This window comes from Molothrus ater, chromosome 5 (assembly GCF_012460135.2).
Source record: "Molothrus ater isolate BHLD 08-10-18 breed brown headed cowbird chromosome 5, BPBGC_Mater_1.1, whole genome shotgun sequence".
Lineage (NCBI taxonomy): Eukaryota > Metazoa > Chordata > Aves > Passeriformes > Icteridae > Molothrus > Molothrus ater.
In genome coordinates this window covers 66,297,805-66,312,488 of record NC_050482.2, presented here as the reverse complement: position 1 = coordinate 66,312,488, position 14,684 = coordinate 66,297,805, and the positions used below count along the sequence as shown (strand labels likewise).

The 14,684-nt window shown below is 42.2% G+C and overlaps 1 protein-coding gene across 4 annotated transcripts in view; it reads right to left on the bottom strand.

The window, feature by feature from the left end:
- Positions 1–8,293: 8,293 nt before the first annotated feature.
- PHF21B (PHD finger protein 21B) overlaps positions 8,294–14,684 on the bottom strand; it is a 143,129-nt gene continuing 136,738 nt past the window's right edge. For all 4 annotated transcript variants that reach the window (XM_036401594.2, XM_036401591.2, XM_036401593.2 and 1 more), the window contains 3 exons: positions 13,956–14,031; positions 12,745–12,848; positions 8,294–10,574 (listed from right to left, as the gene is read on the bottom strand). In XM_036401594.2, coding sequence (XP_036257487.1) covers positions 10,350–10,574; positions 12,745–12,848; positions 13,956–14,031 — 405 coding nt within the window. In that variant the 3' untranslated portion in view covers positions 8,294–10,349. The remainder of the gene's footprint in view (positions 10,575–12,744; positions 12,849–13,955; positions 14,032–14,684) is intronic.

The following is a 14,684-nucleotide window of genomic DNA, read 5'->3' as shown; positions in this document are numbered from 1 at the left end:
ACAGACTTGAATTTCAAAAATAGGTCCAAGTTCTTTAACTTTGGATTAGTAATGATTTTGCCAGTAATGAGCCCAGTGGTGAAAGGTATAAATCAGCCAGCCCATCTCTACTTTACAGCCCACCTAGCTGCTAGAGAAGGGTTTGTAGGGGCTTCTTGGAGTGGACTGAGGTCCCAAGCAGAGATGGGCAACCAGGAGCGAGAGGGAAAACAAAGAAGTCTCCTTGCAAAGAAGATGACTTGGCAAAGCACTCTGAGGTCTACAGGCACCCAGTTCTGAAGCCAAAAATCATTTGGTAGAAAACTATAATTGTGTTTTTCCATGACACTTTAAGGCTAAAGAAGCAAGAGAATCTGTAGAGGCTTACATTTTCCCTACCTGCTGCTGAGTTCTGCCATCATGCCTGATGTTGGGGTAGGATGGAGGACTTTCCTGGAAGAACCATTGCAAAACCTTGCTGAATTCAAATTGTCAAACCTGGGCCAAGTAGAAAATGGACTAGGTCTGGGGCCCATGGGCTGTGCTTCAGATCTGTTGCCCTGATTTTTTAAGTTTTTCTAAGCCTTCTGATGCTTACATTCTTGTAACGAACTTTCTCACGCACTTTCTGTAAATAGCTTATTGCTTTGCATTCTTTTATAGAAGAAGAGAAATTTGATGGACTATCAGTTTGTCCAGTGTCATTGGAGAGGTGGCACTGTCACCCTCCAATCCACTGTCACTTTTAGAAAACTATAAATGTTGGAGTCAGAAAATAAACTTCCCTTTGTCCACCTTGAGAGCAGCGGTGTTTCGTGACATCAGATCTGTAACCAAAGGAGCAAATTTAAAACCAAATGCAAGCTGTAATGAATTGCCCTGAGTTGTTGTTTTGTCTCAACCACTTGTCCAATTGGAAAGTGGAATTACCTTCAGTAAAGCTTGGAGGTGGCTGGAGATGTTGGGAAGGATCAGATGACTCAGCCTCACAGAGCAGATACAAGCAGTTGGCATATCTGCACAGTTTGTGGGGGTGTTTTAATATCTAGTAATTTTCTTTTGAAAGTGTTTTGCAGAGTTCCTTTCAGCATTTTAACTGAGAAATCAGAGAGATGGTGGTGCTGCTATGTTTTGAAAATGTGGTAGCAATTGGCTGTTTCTACCCCCTGTATTTTGCAGTTTAAGCTCATTAGGTGGTGTAGTGCCTGCTTCACTCCTGTGGTATCCATAAATCACAAAATTATCAAGGTTGGAAGAGACCTTCAGGATAAAGTCCCACCATCATCCCAACATCACCATAGTCACCCCTAAACCATGTCCAGAGAAGAGAATGGTGCTGGGGAAGGGTCTGGAGTACCAGAAGCTTAAGTAGAAAACTATAATTGTATATAAGTTGTTTAAATAATAGGTATCAAAGTTATCTAAATAATTGTATATAAGTCATCTAAATTCTTGGAATTTTCCTCCAAATTCTTGGAATTTTAATCAGTGGAGTTTTATATATTGGCGAGTGCATAATACAAAATATAGACTAGTTTTGAGTACCCCCAATGTTTGGACTGCATTGCTTTTGCAGATTGAGTTGATAGAAATTTCAAATTTCTTTAGAAAGCAGTAAGAACAACAACTTGGATAATATACCTAATATTTTTACACATTGAAAGTCTGTTATTAGTCCCAATGTAAATTATTAGCCAGCATAAAGGGAGAATTTTCTGTTTTCTTTCTAACTATGCTGTGAATATTGCTTGTGTTTGATGAACTCTAACAACCTTCTATTTAGGTTTAACTGTTGTTTAACAGCTTGGTAATGGCATGTATTAAACAAGTTATCATCATATTTGCCTGTAGAGCAAAAGAAAATTAGCCAGTGTTAAAAAAGATAAGTGGTGTTTTCCCTAATGCTCTGGGCTTCTGTACAGAGCAAATAAAACAGAGGGAATATTTAGATTGCAGTAAAAGTCATAGTCTCAGGAGGACCTAAATACAACCACTTTTTATCCCACAAGTTTTAGTGAGTTGAGGACTTGTGCTTCTGTCCTTCCTCTTGCTAGCTGGACATTGCCAGCCTGTGTGAGGAGCACAACAAAACCCTGTCACAGGGGTGAAGAGGATCTGTTCTTGTCTCAGGAAATAGCCAAATATTCAGGAGGCTGTGGAGTGCTGGGTGTGCCAGGCCTTCCTTTGCCCAGTAGGTGTCATCTGCAGCATTAGGCAGCGATTAAAATTTGAAAAATAGAGGCTTTAGAACAAGGTGGGTTAGGATCAACTTCTGATGGCATAGCTGTGTGTTTTCTCCTGTTCCTCAAGTATCATAAAGACAACATGTGGCTTTTGAGTATCTGTATTGCTTGAGTATCTAAGCAATAACCACCTATGACTCCCATTTAAATATAAAATCTGGCATTTTACACAGAAAATAATTAACAAGAATTCAGGACTTTTCAGAAAAATGAGATTGGCAAGGACAAAACTATCATAGTTTTGTATTGCAACTCATCGGCTTTACATTTGTGTGAGGATCTCCTAGTCCTTCTAGTTGTATTGAAACTCAGACATATGCTCAGCAACTTCTGTCTCTACATCAGCACCCTGTTTTGATAGGGGAGGAATTTGGCCTCTGGGAATTAACAAAACCACAGTATTTTTCCACCCTCTGACTTTGGTCAAAATACATATGTGTTAGTTTCACTGTCTGTAAAAAAACAAAGGAGCACCTGGCATTAGAAAAGTTCCTTGGGATTAAATAGTGATAAGTCCTATAAAAGGGTTGTTTCCTATTTCCTCACATCCTTTTTTAAAAATCCAGCCAACATCAATGGTGTTTGGTCTGCAGGCTGTGTTGCATAACAGGAATGGGAGTCCTGGACAGCTTTAGCACCGTAACAGACCAGATCCCTGTGGGTTGAAATCCTGAGTTCATGGAAGTCAGCTTTGCTCAAAACATCCCCAGAGGTGGGCAGGGGGTCCCACACAGATTTAGTTCTCCCACTCATCCTAGGCTGGGAGACAGCAGGAATTTGCCAGCTGCAGTTGTCAGAACACAATTGTCTCTGAACCTTTACATTTACAAAGGAAAAGTACAAGCTGCAAATATCCCTTCAGCTGATTTGCCTGTCTGTGGACTCTGGAGATGATAGTTAAAACCAGACTCCCTTTTTCAGGATTGCTCACATGCCAAACACCAGGTCCTCCTCTTACTGCTGTGTAAACTACCATTTCCTAGCCATTAATAGCTCCTCTCATTTAGTGAATGAAGGACAAAATGGTGCTCTCTCATGCCAAGGTACCTTTTTCTTTAAAGAACAGATAACACCTGTTATCCCAGTCATTTGATGCTTCTTAGGAAAACCAGCAGCCCAGGTTCTGGTGGCCATTAGCTCTGCTGGGGACAGAGTGCTGGGGGCTCCTGCTCCCCTTTGCCTTCCTGCCTCCCCAGCAGCCTGGGCAGAATCAGGGAGGGCCTCACCTCTCCCTGCCTTTCCCTACAAGGCTGCTGATCTCAGGGAATGGACTCTCCCAAACTAAAGGCACCTAGGTACAAATCCCTGGTGATGAGACCCCAGCCCTGTCCCCCAGCCCTGGAGGAACTGGTGAAATCCTCCATCTGTGGCAGAACCCCCCCAGTCTCTGTCCTCAGTGCCAGACTTAACTATGGCATTAAATCAGCTCACATGAATTATTCAGAAGGCTTTGGAGTGAAATTCATGTTAGAGAAATCTATGTTTCAAATTTCCTGACTCTAAGAGGAGTCCTGGAGGTGTCCCCTGCAGTTACTTTGATAACAGTTTCTCTTTACAAATGATAATTGCACGATTCAAGCTTTTGTACAGTGTGGCCTTGTGAACTCTTCTCTCGTATCAAAGAACAATTTTAAGATCATTTCCATAGCAAAAAGAAAGTGATTGTGGAGATAATCTGTTGAAAACACACAGGCAGGATTTCAGCTGAAAACAATAAAATGCAGTCATGAAATGAGAAATCAAGTGTTACCTAGCTGACGATATATAGAGAATAAATTGCCTGGGCATTTTAGTTTCCTGAGCTGCTAGGATTTGAAAATTGGTCTCAAGATTAGTCTGATTATCAGGACACATCTAGCAACAAGCACCAAAAGGGAAAGGGAATACTTTTCTACCCTGAATCTATGAAGAAACATAAGAAGATTGAAAAAATGTCATTAACCATTGGGGTTTTTGCTAGAACTGCAAAGGGGGCCCTTTGCAGTTCTAACAAAAAAACTTCCATAGATGAATATCACTTACATGTGTTTAGATGATCTGTCTGGGTGTGCTGCAATTCTTGAGCAGCATTCATCACAGAATATCTCAGAGCCTTATAAACTTTAATATATTTAATATGAGGAGACCAAGAATAGAAAAGTTCCCGATATTTTATTTGCATGATCAGTGTATACTTAGGTAGCAAGCTGAACTTCTAATGGGATTGCTGGTACAATCACACATCCTCCCTTTTGTTTCCTGACTAGTTTGTATTCCCAGCTGTGGAAAATGTAGGATTGCCAGCACTCTCACTTTTAGAGAGGCCATGGGGGTGTTGGATCATGGGGGAAGAAGGTGAGGGAGAGTTACTGCCAGCACCTGGAATTTTTGATGTAAGAAATTCACTTTCAGCCAAACCTCTGCTGGTCTGTAGTGCTCCTGTACATCCCCTGTTCATTTCTAAGAGGGTTTTAATTACAAAGAGAAGTCAGAAGCAAGCATGCCCTGTTTTGAGCTGGAACACTCCATTGTAGCCAAAGGAATGTCTGTGAAATGTGTGTGAATCCTATATTCAGTACACATGGCTGGGGTGTGAAAGGTGTTGTGCCTTTCCTGGTGGAGTAATACTCATTTGCACAGTCTGAAGAGTCAGATTTTTGTCTCTATCCATGCACATCCTGGAAAGCCATTTCAGTGTATGGAATGTTGCAAAGGATTCCAGTGTCCTGCAGCATCATCTGAGAGCGATGGAAGATTGCAGTGAGGGGCTACAAAAACCCTTTTCTGTCTTGCTGGAGAACAGGCTGCCTTGAGGGCTGGTGCTCTGCACAGTGAATTGGGCTGGAGACTAGTAAGGGAACTCAAACAGAACCCGGAAAAATGCCCTTTTCCACAGTGGGTTGGTCAGCATCTAAGAACTGCCACCCAGAATTGTCACTCTGAGGGGAAAATCTTTTGATTTGCTACATGAGTTCTCATGTTTCTTCCTAACTGGTGTCTTTAGTGCTAGGAAAGCTGTGGAAATTGTACACAACAGGACCATAGAGCTATTATTCTGGCTGTTCCTCTCTAGAATAGTTGGCAAATGAAAAAAACCTAAAAATAAGCTGATTGAAAAATTATTTCTGCTAGAACATGACAGCAAAAATTACAAGTGCTTTCTTAAAAGGCTAGTTTTGTTGCAATTCTTCCAGAAATCCTGGAGTTCTTCTAGAAAGCTGCCTGTGTCCCTCTGAGCTCTGAGAACTCACAATTGATGTTTGGAGATGTGGAATTCCCTCCTTTTCCCTGGCAATAATTGCAGCACCGCGTGCAGAAAGGTGATGCCATCTCAGAAGTGCATGAATGGGAAGCAGTGATGTTTGTTCCCTGCCTCTGGAGCACTGCAGATAAAGTGAAACTCATCTCTGTGGGTGGGATTTGGGATCTGGTTTGGTTTTTTTTGTTTATTTTCTTCAGTTGTGAGATAATGGAGGAAGATAAGAAGAACAAAACACATAGTCAATGGCTCAGCACATATTTTTTTATGATGCAGTTTCAAACCACTAGAACACTCTTTAGTTATGCAAGTGCACTTTAAACCATAATATAATATCTACACCAGAATTTCATTTTTCTCAATTCACTGCTTTGTGAATTTATTTCTAATGTCACCCCTTCTTCACAATTGAAGTTTCCACCTCAGCAACTAGAAGAGTGTCAACTACAACAGGACTGCTGTGTTTCTAGCATGAATATTGAGGGAAAAGGGGATTTATTGCAGTCTTTTAAGCCCCAAGATGAAATGCAAATGTGAATTAAAATGTCTGTGGTAACTGCTCAATCAAAGGTTGGAGTGCAGTATTTCTGCTGCATTTAAACAGCAAAGAATCATCTGCAATTGCCAGTGCAAATGCAAACAAGAACTTCAAAGGGCAGTGGTATCTTTTCTTTTTTGGTTTTTCTTCTCCCTGGCTAGAATGTACTATAGCAAGTTTGTGTATGCTTTGTGTATTTTTTTCCTGTCATAACAATTTAGTTTTTGTTTCCTTTTTTAAGGCAGGGAAGAAATGCCAATTCTTGCTTTAATGGTCTTCACTATGGTGAACTTTAAAGTGGCTTTACATCAGGGGAGTGAGGCATTTTCTGTTTGCATCATCAGTTGCTAGCACTTGATCTCAGAAGTCAGCTTTCATTTTCTAAGCAAAAAGGCTGCAGTTGGATAAACCTGATGAAGGTGAGTAGATTTTATCTGATGTGCCTATTGCCACTCATTTCAGTGCAATGACTTTCTTTCCAACTACGGATGACATGCAGAACGCAGAACAAAAAGAATGTGTCAGTTTGTAACGCATTCTTCTCAAAGTTTAAGTGATCCTAATAGGCCATCAAACTACTAGAAAACAGCTTGGCATGTGGAATAAGCTCCTGATCAGGCTGCTGTAGTTTGTGTTGCCATCCTTACACAGAAGTCTGCCATGAGAGAAGCTGCTTGCTGGCCTGATGTTATTGTGAAAGCATCTTGCAACATCTTGCAAAAATTTATGTTCTGATTGTAAACTAAATACTAAAAAAAAATTGAGTGGTCTTGACTTTGTTTCCTGACTTCTGAGTGTTTAGATCCTAGTGGCTTCTCTGCTAAAAGTATGAAACCTGGAGACATCTGAGATCCTGACACAAAAATTGCTCATTCTGGCATTGCTCTGTGTTACTTCCCAACTGAGAGAAATGTTCCTTTTCCTCTCATTTCTGAGGGACAAGAGACAGTGAAGTGGAAGAATAGGTGACATTACATTTGCAGAGGTGCAGATACAAAACTGACAGCCTTGGAGAAAATACATTTCATTCAAATGGCTATTTGCAGAGCAGGTCCTCTGCAAGATAACTTATGGCATGAGAAAGTCCTGTGCACAGAAAACAGTCTGTCAAAGTAAAATAAAGAGCCCTGAAGCTGTGAAGTCTGGCATAGCTGTGAAAATAACTTTCACTTGGGAGGGGAGGCTGGGAACCCTGCAGCTCCCGATTCTTTCCAAAGACAATGCTTGTACCACAGCAAGGAACACGGAGGGGACCGTAACTCCTGCAAATCTGCACCAAAACCCCAATTTAAAATGCTATCAAAGATTAAAGGCTGCACTCTCTTTCAACTGCATTAATTATCAAGGCAGCATGCAGAGCTCTGTAAATGGCTCCTGTCTGTTAGCACAGCACTGAGTTGAAAGGTTAGGGTGGTGGCAGACAGATGATGGTGATGACGACGACAACCTGTGATTTGCAGAGTTTTCTGCCATAGGGGAAAGGTGTCTTCTCATCCTGGAAGCAATGTGAGGAAAAATCTTCCAATACTTCTAATTCTGGAAGCAAGGTTAGGAAATAACAGTCTGCCTTTTATGTAGCAGGGGCTGGGAGGGAGGAGAGGGCAGCTGAGCTGTAAGGGAAGCATGAGTGCAATGCTGAGCTCCCTTGCCTGTTGCAGCCTGAAATTAAATGGTAATGCTGCCAGGAGGTCCAGACAAGGCAACACACTCCCAGCCAAAAAAAAAAATACTCTTTTCCCTACCCCTGACAAGAAAACTCCAACCCTGTTTCTGCTCTGCATAAGCACTAGCCACTGTGGCAGGTTTTATGCAGCTGTGACAGTGTTCTGCTCTAATTTGATTAACTTTATTGGGAAGAAGTTCCATCCCTCCCACCAGCCAGAAACCAGCCAATCCCTGTTAGGGCCCTCTTTCCCTGTTTCTTTACTACAGTTACAAAGTGATTTATAAATTACTTTACAAAATAGGGTCACCACACATTTGAAGAACACCTGAGAGTGCAGGTGTGAAAGGAAAGCCCAGGGGTCTGGTGGACTGGCAATTATTCCAAGAGGTGGGAAGCTAATCAAGGGACTGCACAGGGTGCCTCTGCCTGGGAGACACAGTGGCCTCAAGGAAGAGGCCACCTTCCTGACAGAAAGCAAGCAGAAAATATTGTACTCATTCTTGCAGGGCTTGAGTTTGAAAATGGAACACAGTGGTGGAGAAATTTCTTTCCCCCTCCCCACCCCAGGAGAGTCTGGCCAGGGAGGGGATCCCTCAAGAGGCCCTGGGCAGCAGAGACCACCACAACAATGCCAGGAAATTCTCAGTCAAGTTTAATGCATCATAAAGAAGTAAAACTACATTGGCATATTTAAGACAAACACTTCTTTTTTTTTTTTTTTTCTATGCACACTATCCACTGGACAGCCCCCTTTTCAAAATAACTACTTTTAACAGTTGAAGACAGTTTTTCAGAAATTCTTCACATATTCAACCTTCTACAATTTTCCTTTATTTTTTATTTGTCTGAGAAGGAAAAAAAAAAATTATGAAACCTGAAAACATCTACATTGCAAGCCACTCAGAATGCATAATTGCATACATTAACCAATGTATAACAACTGTGTTTTACTTAGTTCACTCTATTCATCAATAAAAGAATATAAAAATCTTGTTCAATCGAGAGTTGTGTATTAAAATAGATTTGTATAGTACTGCACAGTTTCTCCCGGAGTTGTGAAAATGGTTGAAGGGACCTTGTGCTTTCTGGGCAACAGAAAAAGCCAGTCCCTCGTGTGTTCATTTTTTCAAATGAAAAACAAAAAAGGCTATTCGGCACCACGTGATATGCTGATGTGAGGGACCAGCCTTGTGTCCTGCTCTGGTGGCTTTCCATAATTACCTGTTTGTGCTAATTGATGGAGAACTCACAGGGACAGAGACAATGGCACAGGGGAGCGGGAGCTGAGAAAAGCAGGGTGTCCATCAGCACCTTCCCAGGCAGCACCTTGCAGAATATCAGGAAGACCAGCTAGTAAACAGGCAGGTGCACTGGGGTTCTCCCAGGCTAATGCTTAACGCTTCCCAAACATGCTAAAATCCAACAAAATGTTAAAAAGGAATCAAGTTTCCAAAAACAAAATCATCCCAAACCTTTTTAATTTTCCATGCCCTGTCCCTCCCACAGAAGTCTTGTCTCCGAGTCTCCAGTTTAAGAAACAACCCCTTGAGGCAGTTTTTTTTTTTTCCCTGTACCATTTCAGCAGATATTTCTACAAAAAAACCCAACCAACCCACCAACCAACCAAAAAAAACCCAAGGCAACAAAAAAAAAAGCCCAAAAAACCCCAAACAAACAAAAAAAAAAACCAACAAAAAAATCATGTTGCATATCTTTAAAAATGCAGTACAAAAAGGTTATTTTTTTTGGCATATTATCTGTACTGACAAGAAACAAAACCCAGAATATTTATTTGCTTTTTTTTGTTTAAAAAAAGAATCCAAAATGAACAAAAAGACAGAAAACCACAATATAATCACTTTAAAAAATGAAACCCAAACTGTCAAAGGTATCCACTGTTATGGTTGATGCTAAACCTTGCACAAAAACTCCATGAGAAAAATACACTGATAGCAAAATAAGTAAAAAGGACCTGCAAAAGGAGTTTTACAGTCGTATTTTTTAAATATTTTGGAACGCATATACAGATGCATCAGCATGAAAATACTTCAATATTTTACTAGAAATGCTAACTTCATACAGTTTCTTTATTTAAATATCTGCAATTCTCAAGTCTAATAATACGGAAAAAAAAGATCTTTTGTTTCCAAGGCTCTGTGAGTGTCCATGATGCTGTTCTGGTCACAAAGACCCCACATCCAGGTCACCTGAACCAATGGGGCCAAACTTGTTCCTCTGACATCCATGTCAAGTGCTAAGTAGCTCAGTTTCTGGTTATCTCACTGATTCCCCCCCATAGCTTTCAGCCCAACTACTTCTCTAATCCCTCACTAAATCCTCTTCCCTTGGAACAGAAAGCCTGTCTGCCACCACAAAAGGCTCTCCTGCTTCCTCTATCAGCCATGCTCCTCTGGTTCACCCTCAGTCATAAATCCATTAAGGCCAACATAACAAAACAAAATGTCATAAGCACTGAAGGTTCTTGGCAAATACAAAACTGCAGCACAACCCGCCCCGTGGGAAAGCGCTGCCACAGTGACCTACAAACTGGGCTGCCTGGCCTGCAAGTCTCTAAGTGTATCAAAACTGAGATTGCTCCTTCTGTCCTGTGTTCCAGTTCCATCTCTCCTCTGCTCTTGTGCATAAAGTTCCTTGTGTCGCCGCTCCTCACGCAGCCGCCTCCTGTCAGTTGTTGCCCTGTGATGGCTGCAGAGCTTTGTGCATGGCAGCAGAGGCAGCAGAGGGTTTGATCCAGGGGATGGAGAGCAGGGAGGTGGTGGTGGTGGTAGTCATGGTAACCTGAATCATCTGCTCGTTTTGTATCAGTCTAATGAGGGTTTTGAGACGTTCCAGTGATGACTGAGTCCCTTTCTGCTGGGCTATCAGGCTGGTTTTTAGCTCTAAGCATTTCTGTCAAATAAAGAGAATAGGAGAGAGAAGGAAAGACTGAGAATACATTCAAAGTGGTGTCAAACATCTCTTCAAACATCCTTGGGTGCCTTGGGTGCACATTCTGCTCAAATGAAGTATGTTCTCCTTTGGGGAGAGCAAAACCACAGCTTAACAAATGGAGCAATCAGCAGTGCTGCACACACTGCAGCAGCTATCTGAGGGAGCAATATCCTTCCCAGGCCAAATGCATTTGGAGGATGTTTCTGACTCCATCCTGTAGACAGCCTGGCAGGAACACCTTCTGCACTCCACATGAGTGCAAGAGCTGTGTTACTGAAAAACAGAAGGCGCCACTCAGGTCTCTCACTCTTACCAAAGGACCCTGATAAATGCTCACCAGGATGCATTTCATATGTGCCACACATTCCAGGGAATAGGCACTGTGAAGACACATTAATCTCACTGAACATGATATCAATATTTTCCCAGCAGAAAATTTTGCTCCAAGACACAACTGTTACACCAGAGCACTCACAAGAAAGCTTTCATCCCCCAGGGTGGCCAAATTTCTCCTCGTGATCTCTTGAAATAAAAACCTCCATGCAAATGGGCACGAGAGCAGGAGCTAAACAAAGGCATCCCAAATCCTCCATTTCTCCAAGAAGAAGAGGCAGGAAGAATCAGTAATTCTCCTTTCTCACCCCAACCATGGACTGCTGCATCCAGCACCCCATTCTTCAGTGAGGGACAGACCCACACCCTGAGTCTGTCTCCAAGATGGAAGGGGACAGTGGTCTCTAAGACCTGAGACCTGTTTTCTTTCTCCCAGAGACCCAGGGTTCTGACCAGACTGATTACTTGTCTGCAGATTGCTTCCCTTTGGCTATGGTCCAGACTGCCAAGGGTGAGGATTCTCCAGTCCTGGGGAATTGGGAAATGCTCACTTGAAGAACAACCTGTTTGGAAAGCAACTGTGTGGAGCTGCTCAGAGGTTGGTTTAGAGAGATGAAATTTCAGATGAAAGATAAATTATGTTCTGTTTTTACCATTGCAGCTGTGGGTGTATGAGAGTGTTCTTTGTCATATAAATCTCTGTTAAAATGTCAGAATGAAATTGCTCTGTGTGGGACACCTTTAATTTATTTTCTTCTTTCAAGTGGATACATTTCCAATAAATATAATCATTGGCTGGTATTACAATTTAAATAAGACAGTGTTGCCCACTGGAAGAACCTGATTCTGCTTAGGTAGAAATCTTACTGATTTTGACAGCCATGACAAAGACCTGATAGCTGACAGCTTTTCTTTTTCCAAATTCCTCAGCCTACTTCACTCTCCTACCTATCACACACACATGTGGTTCCATTAGTGTTGCACACATGTACAGGGAATATTCAGTGATGTCTTTTAATAAGTTATTGCTTTTCCTTCCACTCTGCTTTACATGATAAATATTTTAACGTGCCCCCTCTGGAAAACTGCAATGGTAAAACAAGCTGTGAGCAGTTACTCCTGCAGCTGCCACTTGGATTTTTCCAGGGTAAGGAAGTGTCAAATGTTTATTGAGGCTGCCCTGCAAACTAACAGCTGCCTCTCAGGATGGAAGTAGCCCCAGATAGTTCCTTCAGCCATGAGGGGTAGGAATTGGGCTTTGAATTAGCTCCTCACAGCACAATATGTGTGTAAGACACCCCCAGACAACATTTAGCTTTGAAATGAGTTTGGAGAGACAAAATAGTCCATGTCCAGTCATGGAAAAATGCTACAACATTCAGTAAAGATGGTTATTTCTACTTAATATCAAGAGGTTTGAATTAATGAACAAGCAGCTACCACTGGAGGACACACTTGTGACCAAACTTTTCCCCTAGAGGATGGAAATGCCTTGAAGTCATTGGGTACCTCAGAGCTATGGATGCAACTACAAGTAAGGCAGCCATGGCTACCTGTGGAGTTTTGTTTGTCTCAGAAATTCAAGTGATTTCTCCTCCTCTGCCTGCCAGAGTGGCTTACTTTCATGCATAAAGAAAATGCACACATACTTCCTCAGAGAGAAACACATTCACACTTGAAAATCTATTGCTTGGGAGCTTGAATAATTTTCTAGCCACAAAATACAACTTTTTTGGGCTTAAATTCTTTATAAGTATCTCTTCAGAAGACTGTGTGTCCCCATCAGGTGTCCTACCTTCACTGCACTGTTGAGAAGTCGATCTTTTTCTTCCAACTGTCTGTGCTCACTCTTCAGCTCACTGCTTCTCTTTAATAACTTCCTCTTCTCTTCTTCTTTGACTGTGGAACAATAAGATTAAGGATGCAGAGGTTAAGAAAAGGATGCGGTGTGCACTTGAGTATTTTGCATGGTGAGTTTAAGGTCTCATTAGCCTTTTGTCAGCAGGTACAGCCAAAGAAATCTGGAGCTTCTGCTTGCAGGCATTTCTTCACTAAAAGGGTGGTCGGGCATTGGAAGGGCACTGCCTAGGGAGGTGGTGGAGTCCTCATCCCTGGAGGTGTCCATGGAACAACTGGACATGGCACTCAGTGCTCTGGGCGGGTTGACAAGGTGGGATCTGTTACAGGTTGGACTCCATGAACTTGTAGGGCTTTTCCAACCTCAGTGGTTCTGGGATTCTGTGCATGTGTCCATGTCAATGGTTAGCACAAAGGAGGAAAACCCAAAAGGTACAGTGCACCTTTAAGGTGAATTAAAATTAATCCTTAGACCTCATGTGATCCTGGAGGTCTCCAAGAAGGAGGTGAGTGGTATTTAGGAAGAGGCCAGCCCCTTGGAATGGCAATAGTTAGTGACCCTGGCAGAAAAGCACAATTATAAGTGTGCCAGACCTCCATAAAGGTCCTTACAAATATGATCTAATGCCCCAAACAGCCTGTTGTAAGAGTGCAACAGGGAATTAAAAAAGAACAATGCTCAGTGCAGAGCTGTCACACAGCACATGACTCAAGTGGCTGCCATACCCCCTAACACTGAGAGAATGAGAAGCTGGGGTTGCTGTGGGGTCAGGGACACTAGCCTGGCATTGTGTCCACATCCAATTGCATGGCCCTGCTTAGCCTGACTCTGCCTCACAATGATTCTGCCTCAAAATCCTGTTTTCAGCACTGTGCCAGGGAAGGCGCCACTTTGATGACAGCTTCCTCCAGCAGAGTGAAGTTCCTGAGAGATCACTCTCAGCTTCCTTTCAGAGAGAAGGGAGCAAAGGAGCAGACCAAGGGGAAGGGGACAGAAAAAGTCTGCCCTGCCCAGTCACTCATGGTCCTATGACCTACACCATCAGACCTGGCAGCATTGTAACTCTATTTGATATTTCAGCTACGGACTCAAACAGCACTGCTATCATGAGCAGGGAATCCCTTGTCAGAGGCTGAGTTAATCCCTACCTGTTTTATGAGTAACATAGGAGTGAACAATAGCCAGAGTTCCAGTCCATGGCACATTGTCATCTTTCTTTAAAACCTATAAGCCCAAGAAACAATAAATGGTTAGGGTTCCAAAAAAAAACCACACACTAATGTTTGCTCCAGCCTTACAGTTTGGCAGGACCAGAACTTGGATCCTTGTCTCAGAACATAAAAGTGATCTCAAGGCTAAGCACAGGGAACTCTGTGGCACAGAATCTACACTTTAGTGTTTTAATAATTTTTTTCTTACTTGTGCTATCAACATTATTCACAGCAACTAGACAGTTTAGCATATCCCACATAATGAGCAGTTGTGTGTAACAAATGTGATTTAAAGAAAAGGAAGTTTTCTCCTCACACCTTTCAGATCCACTAGTGAACAGTGCCTTCTGACACTGCCTCCCTCATCTCTGAGATTTACATTCTTTTGTCTGGCTACATGATGGTGGTGTCACTGTAAACAAAGGAGCTGAAGAGATATTTTTAAGAGGACAATTCTTAGCAATTACAGGCAAGCTACAGCACTCCCTGTATGTTCTAACTCTAGGATGGTGAAAAATACCAGAAATAATACTGCAAACTGCACTAAAAGCCTCTCAGTACTTCTTTATCTAATGTAGTCCACTGAGTTATGACCACAGGTTAGACTTGTTTAGGGGTACACAAATCTGAGGTGTCTCCCCATTTTCCCTTCTTGGTACACCACGC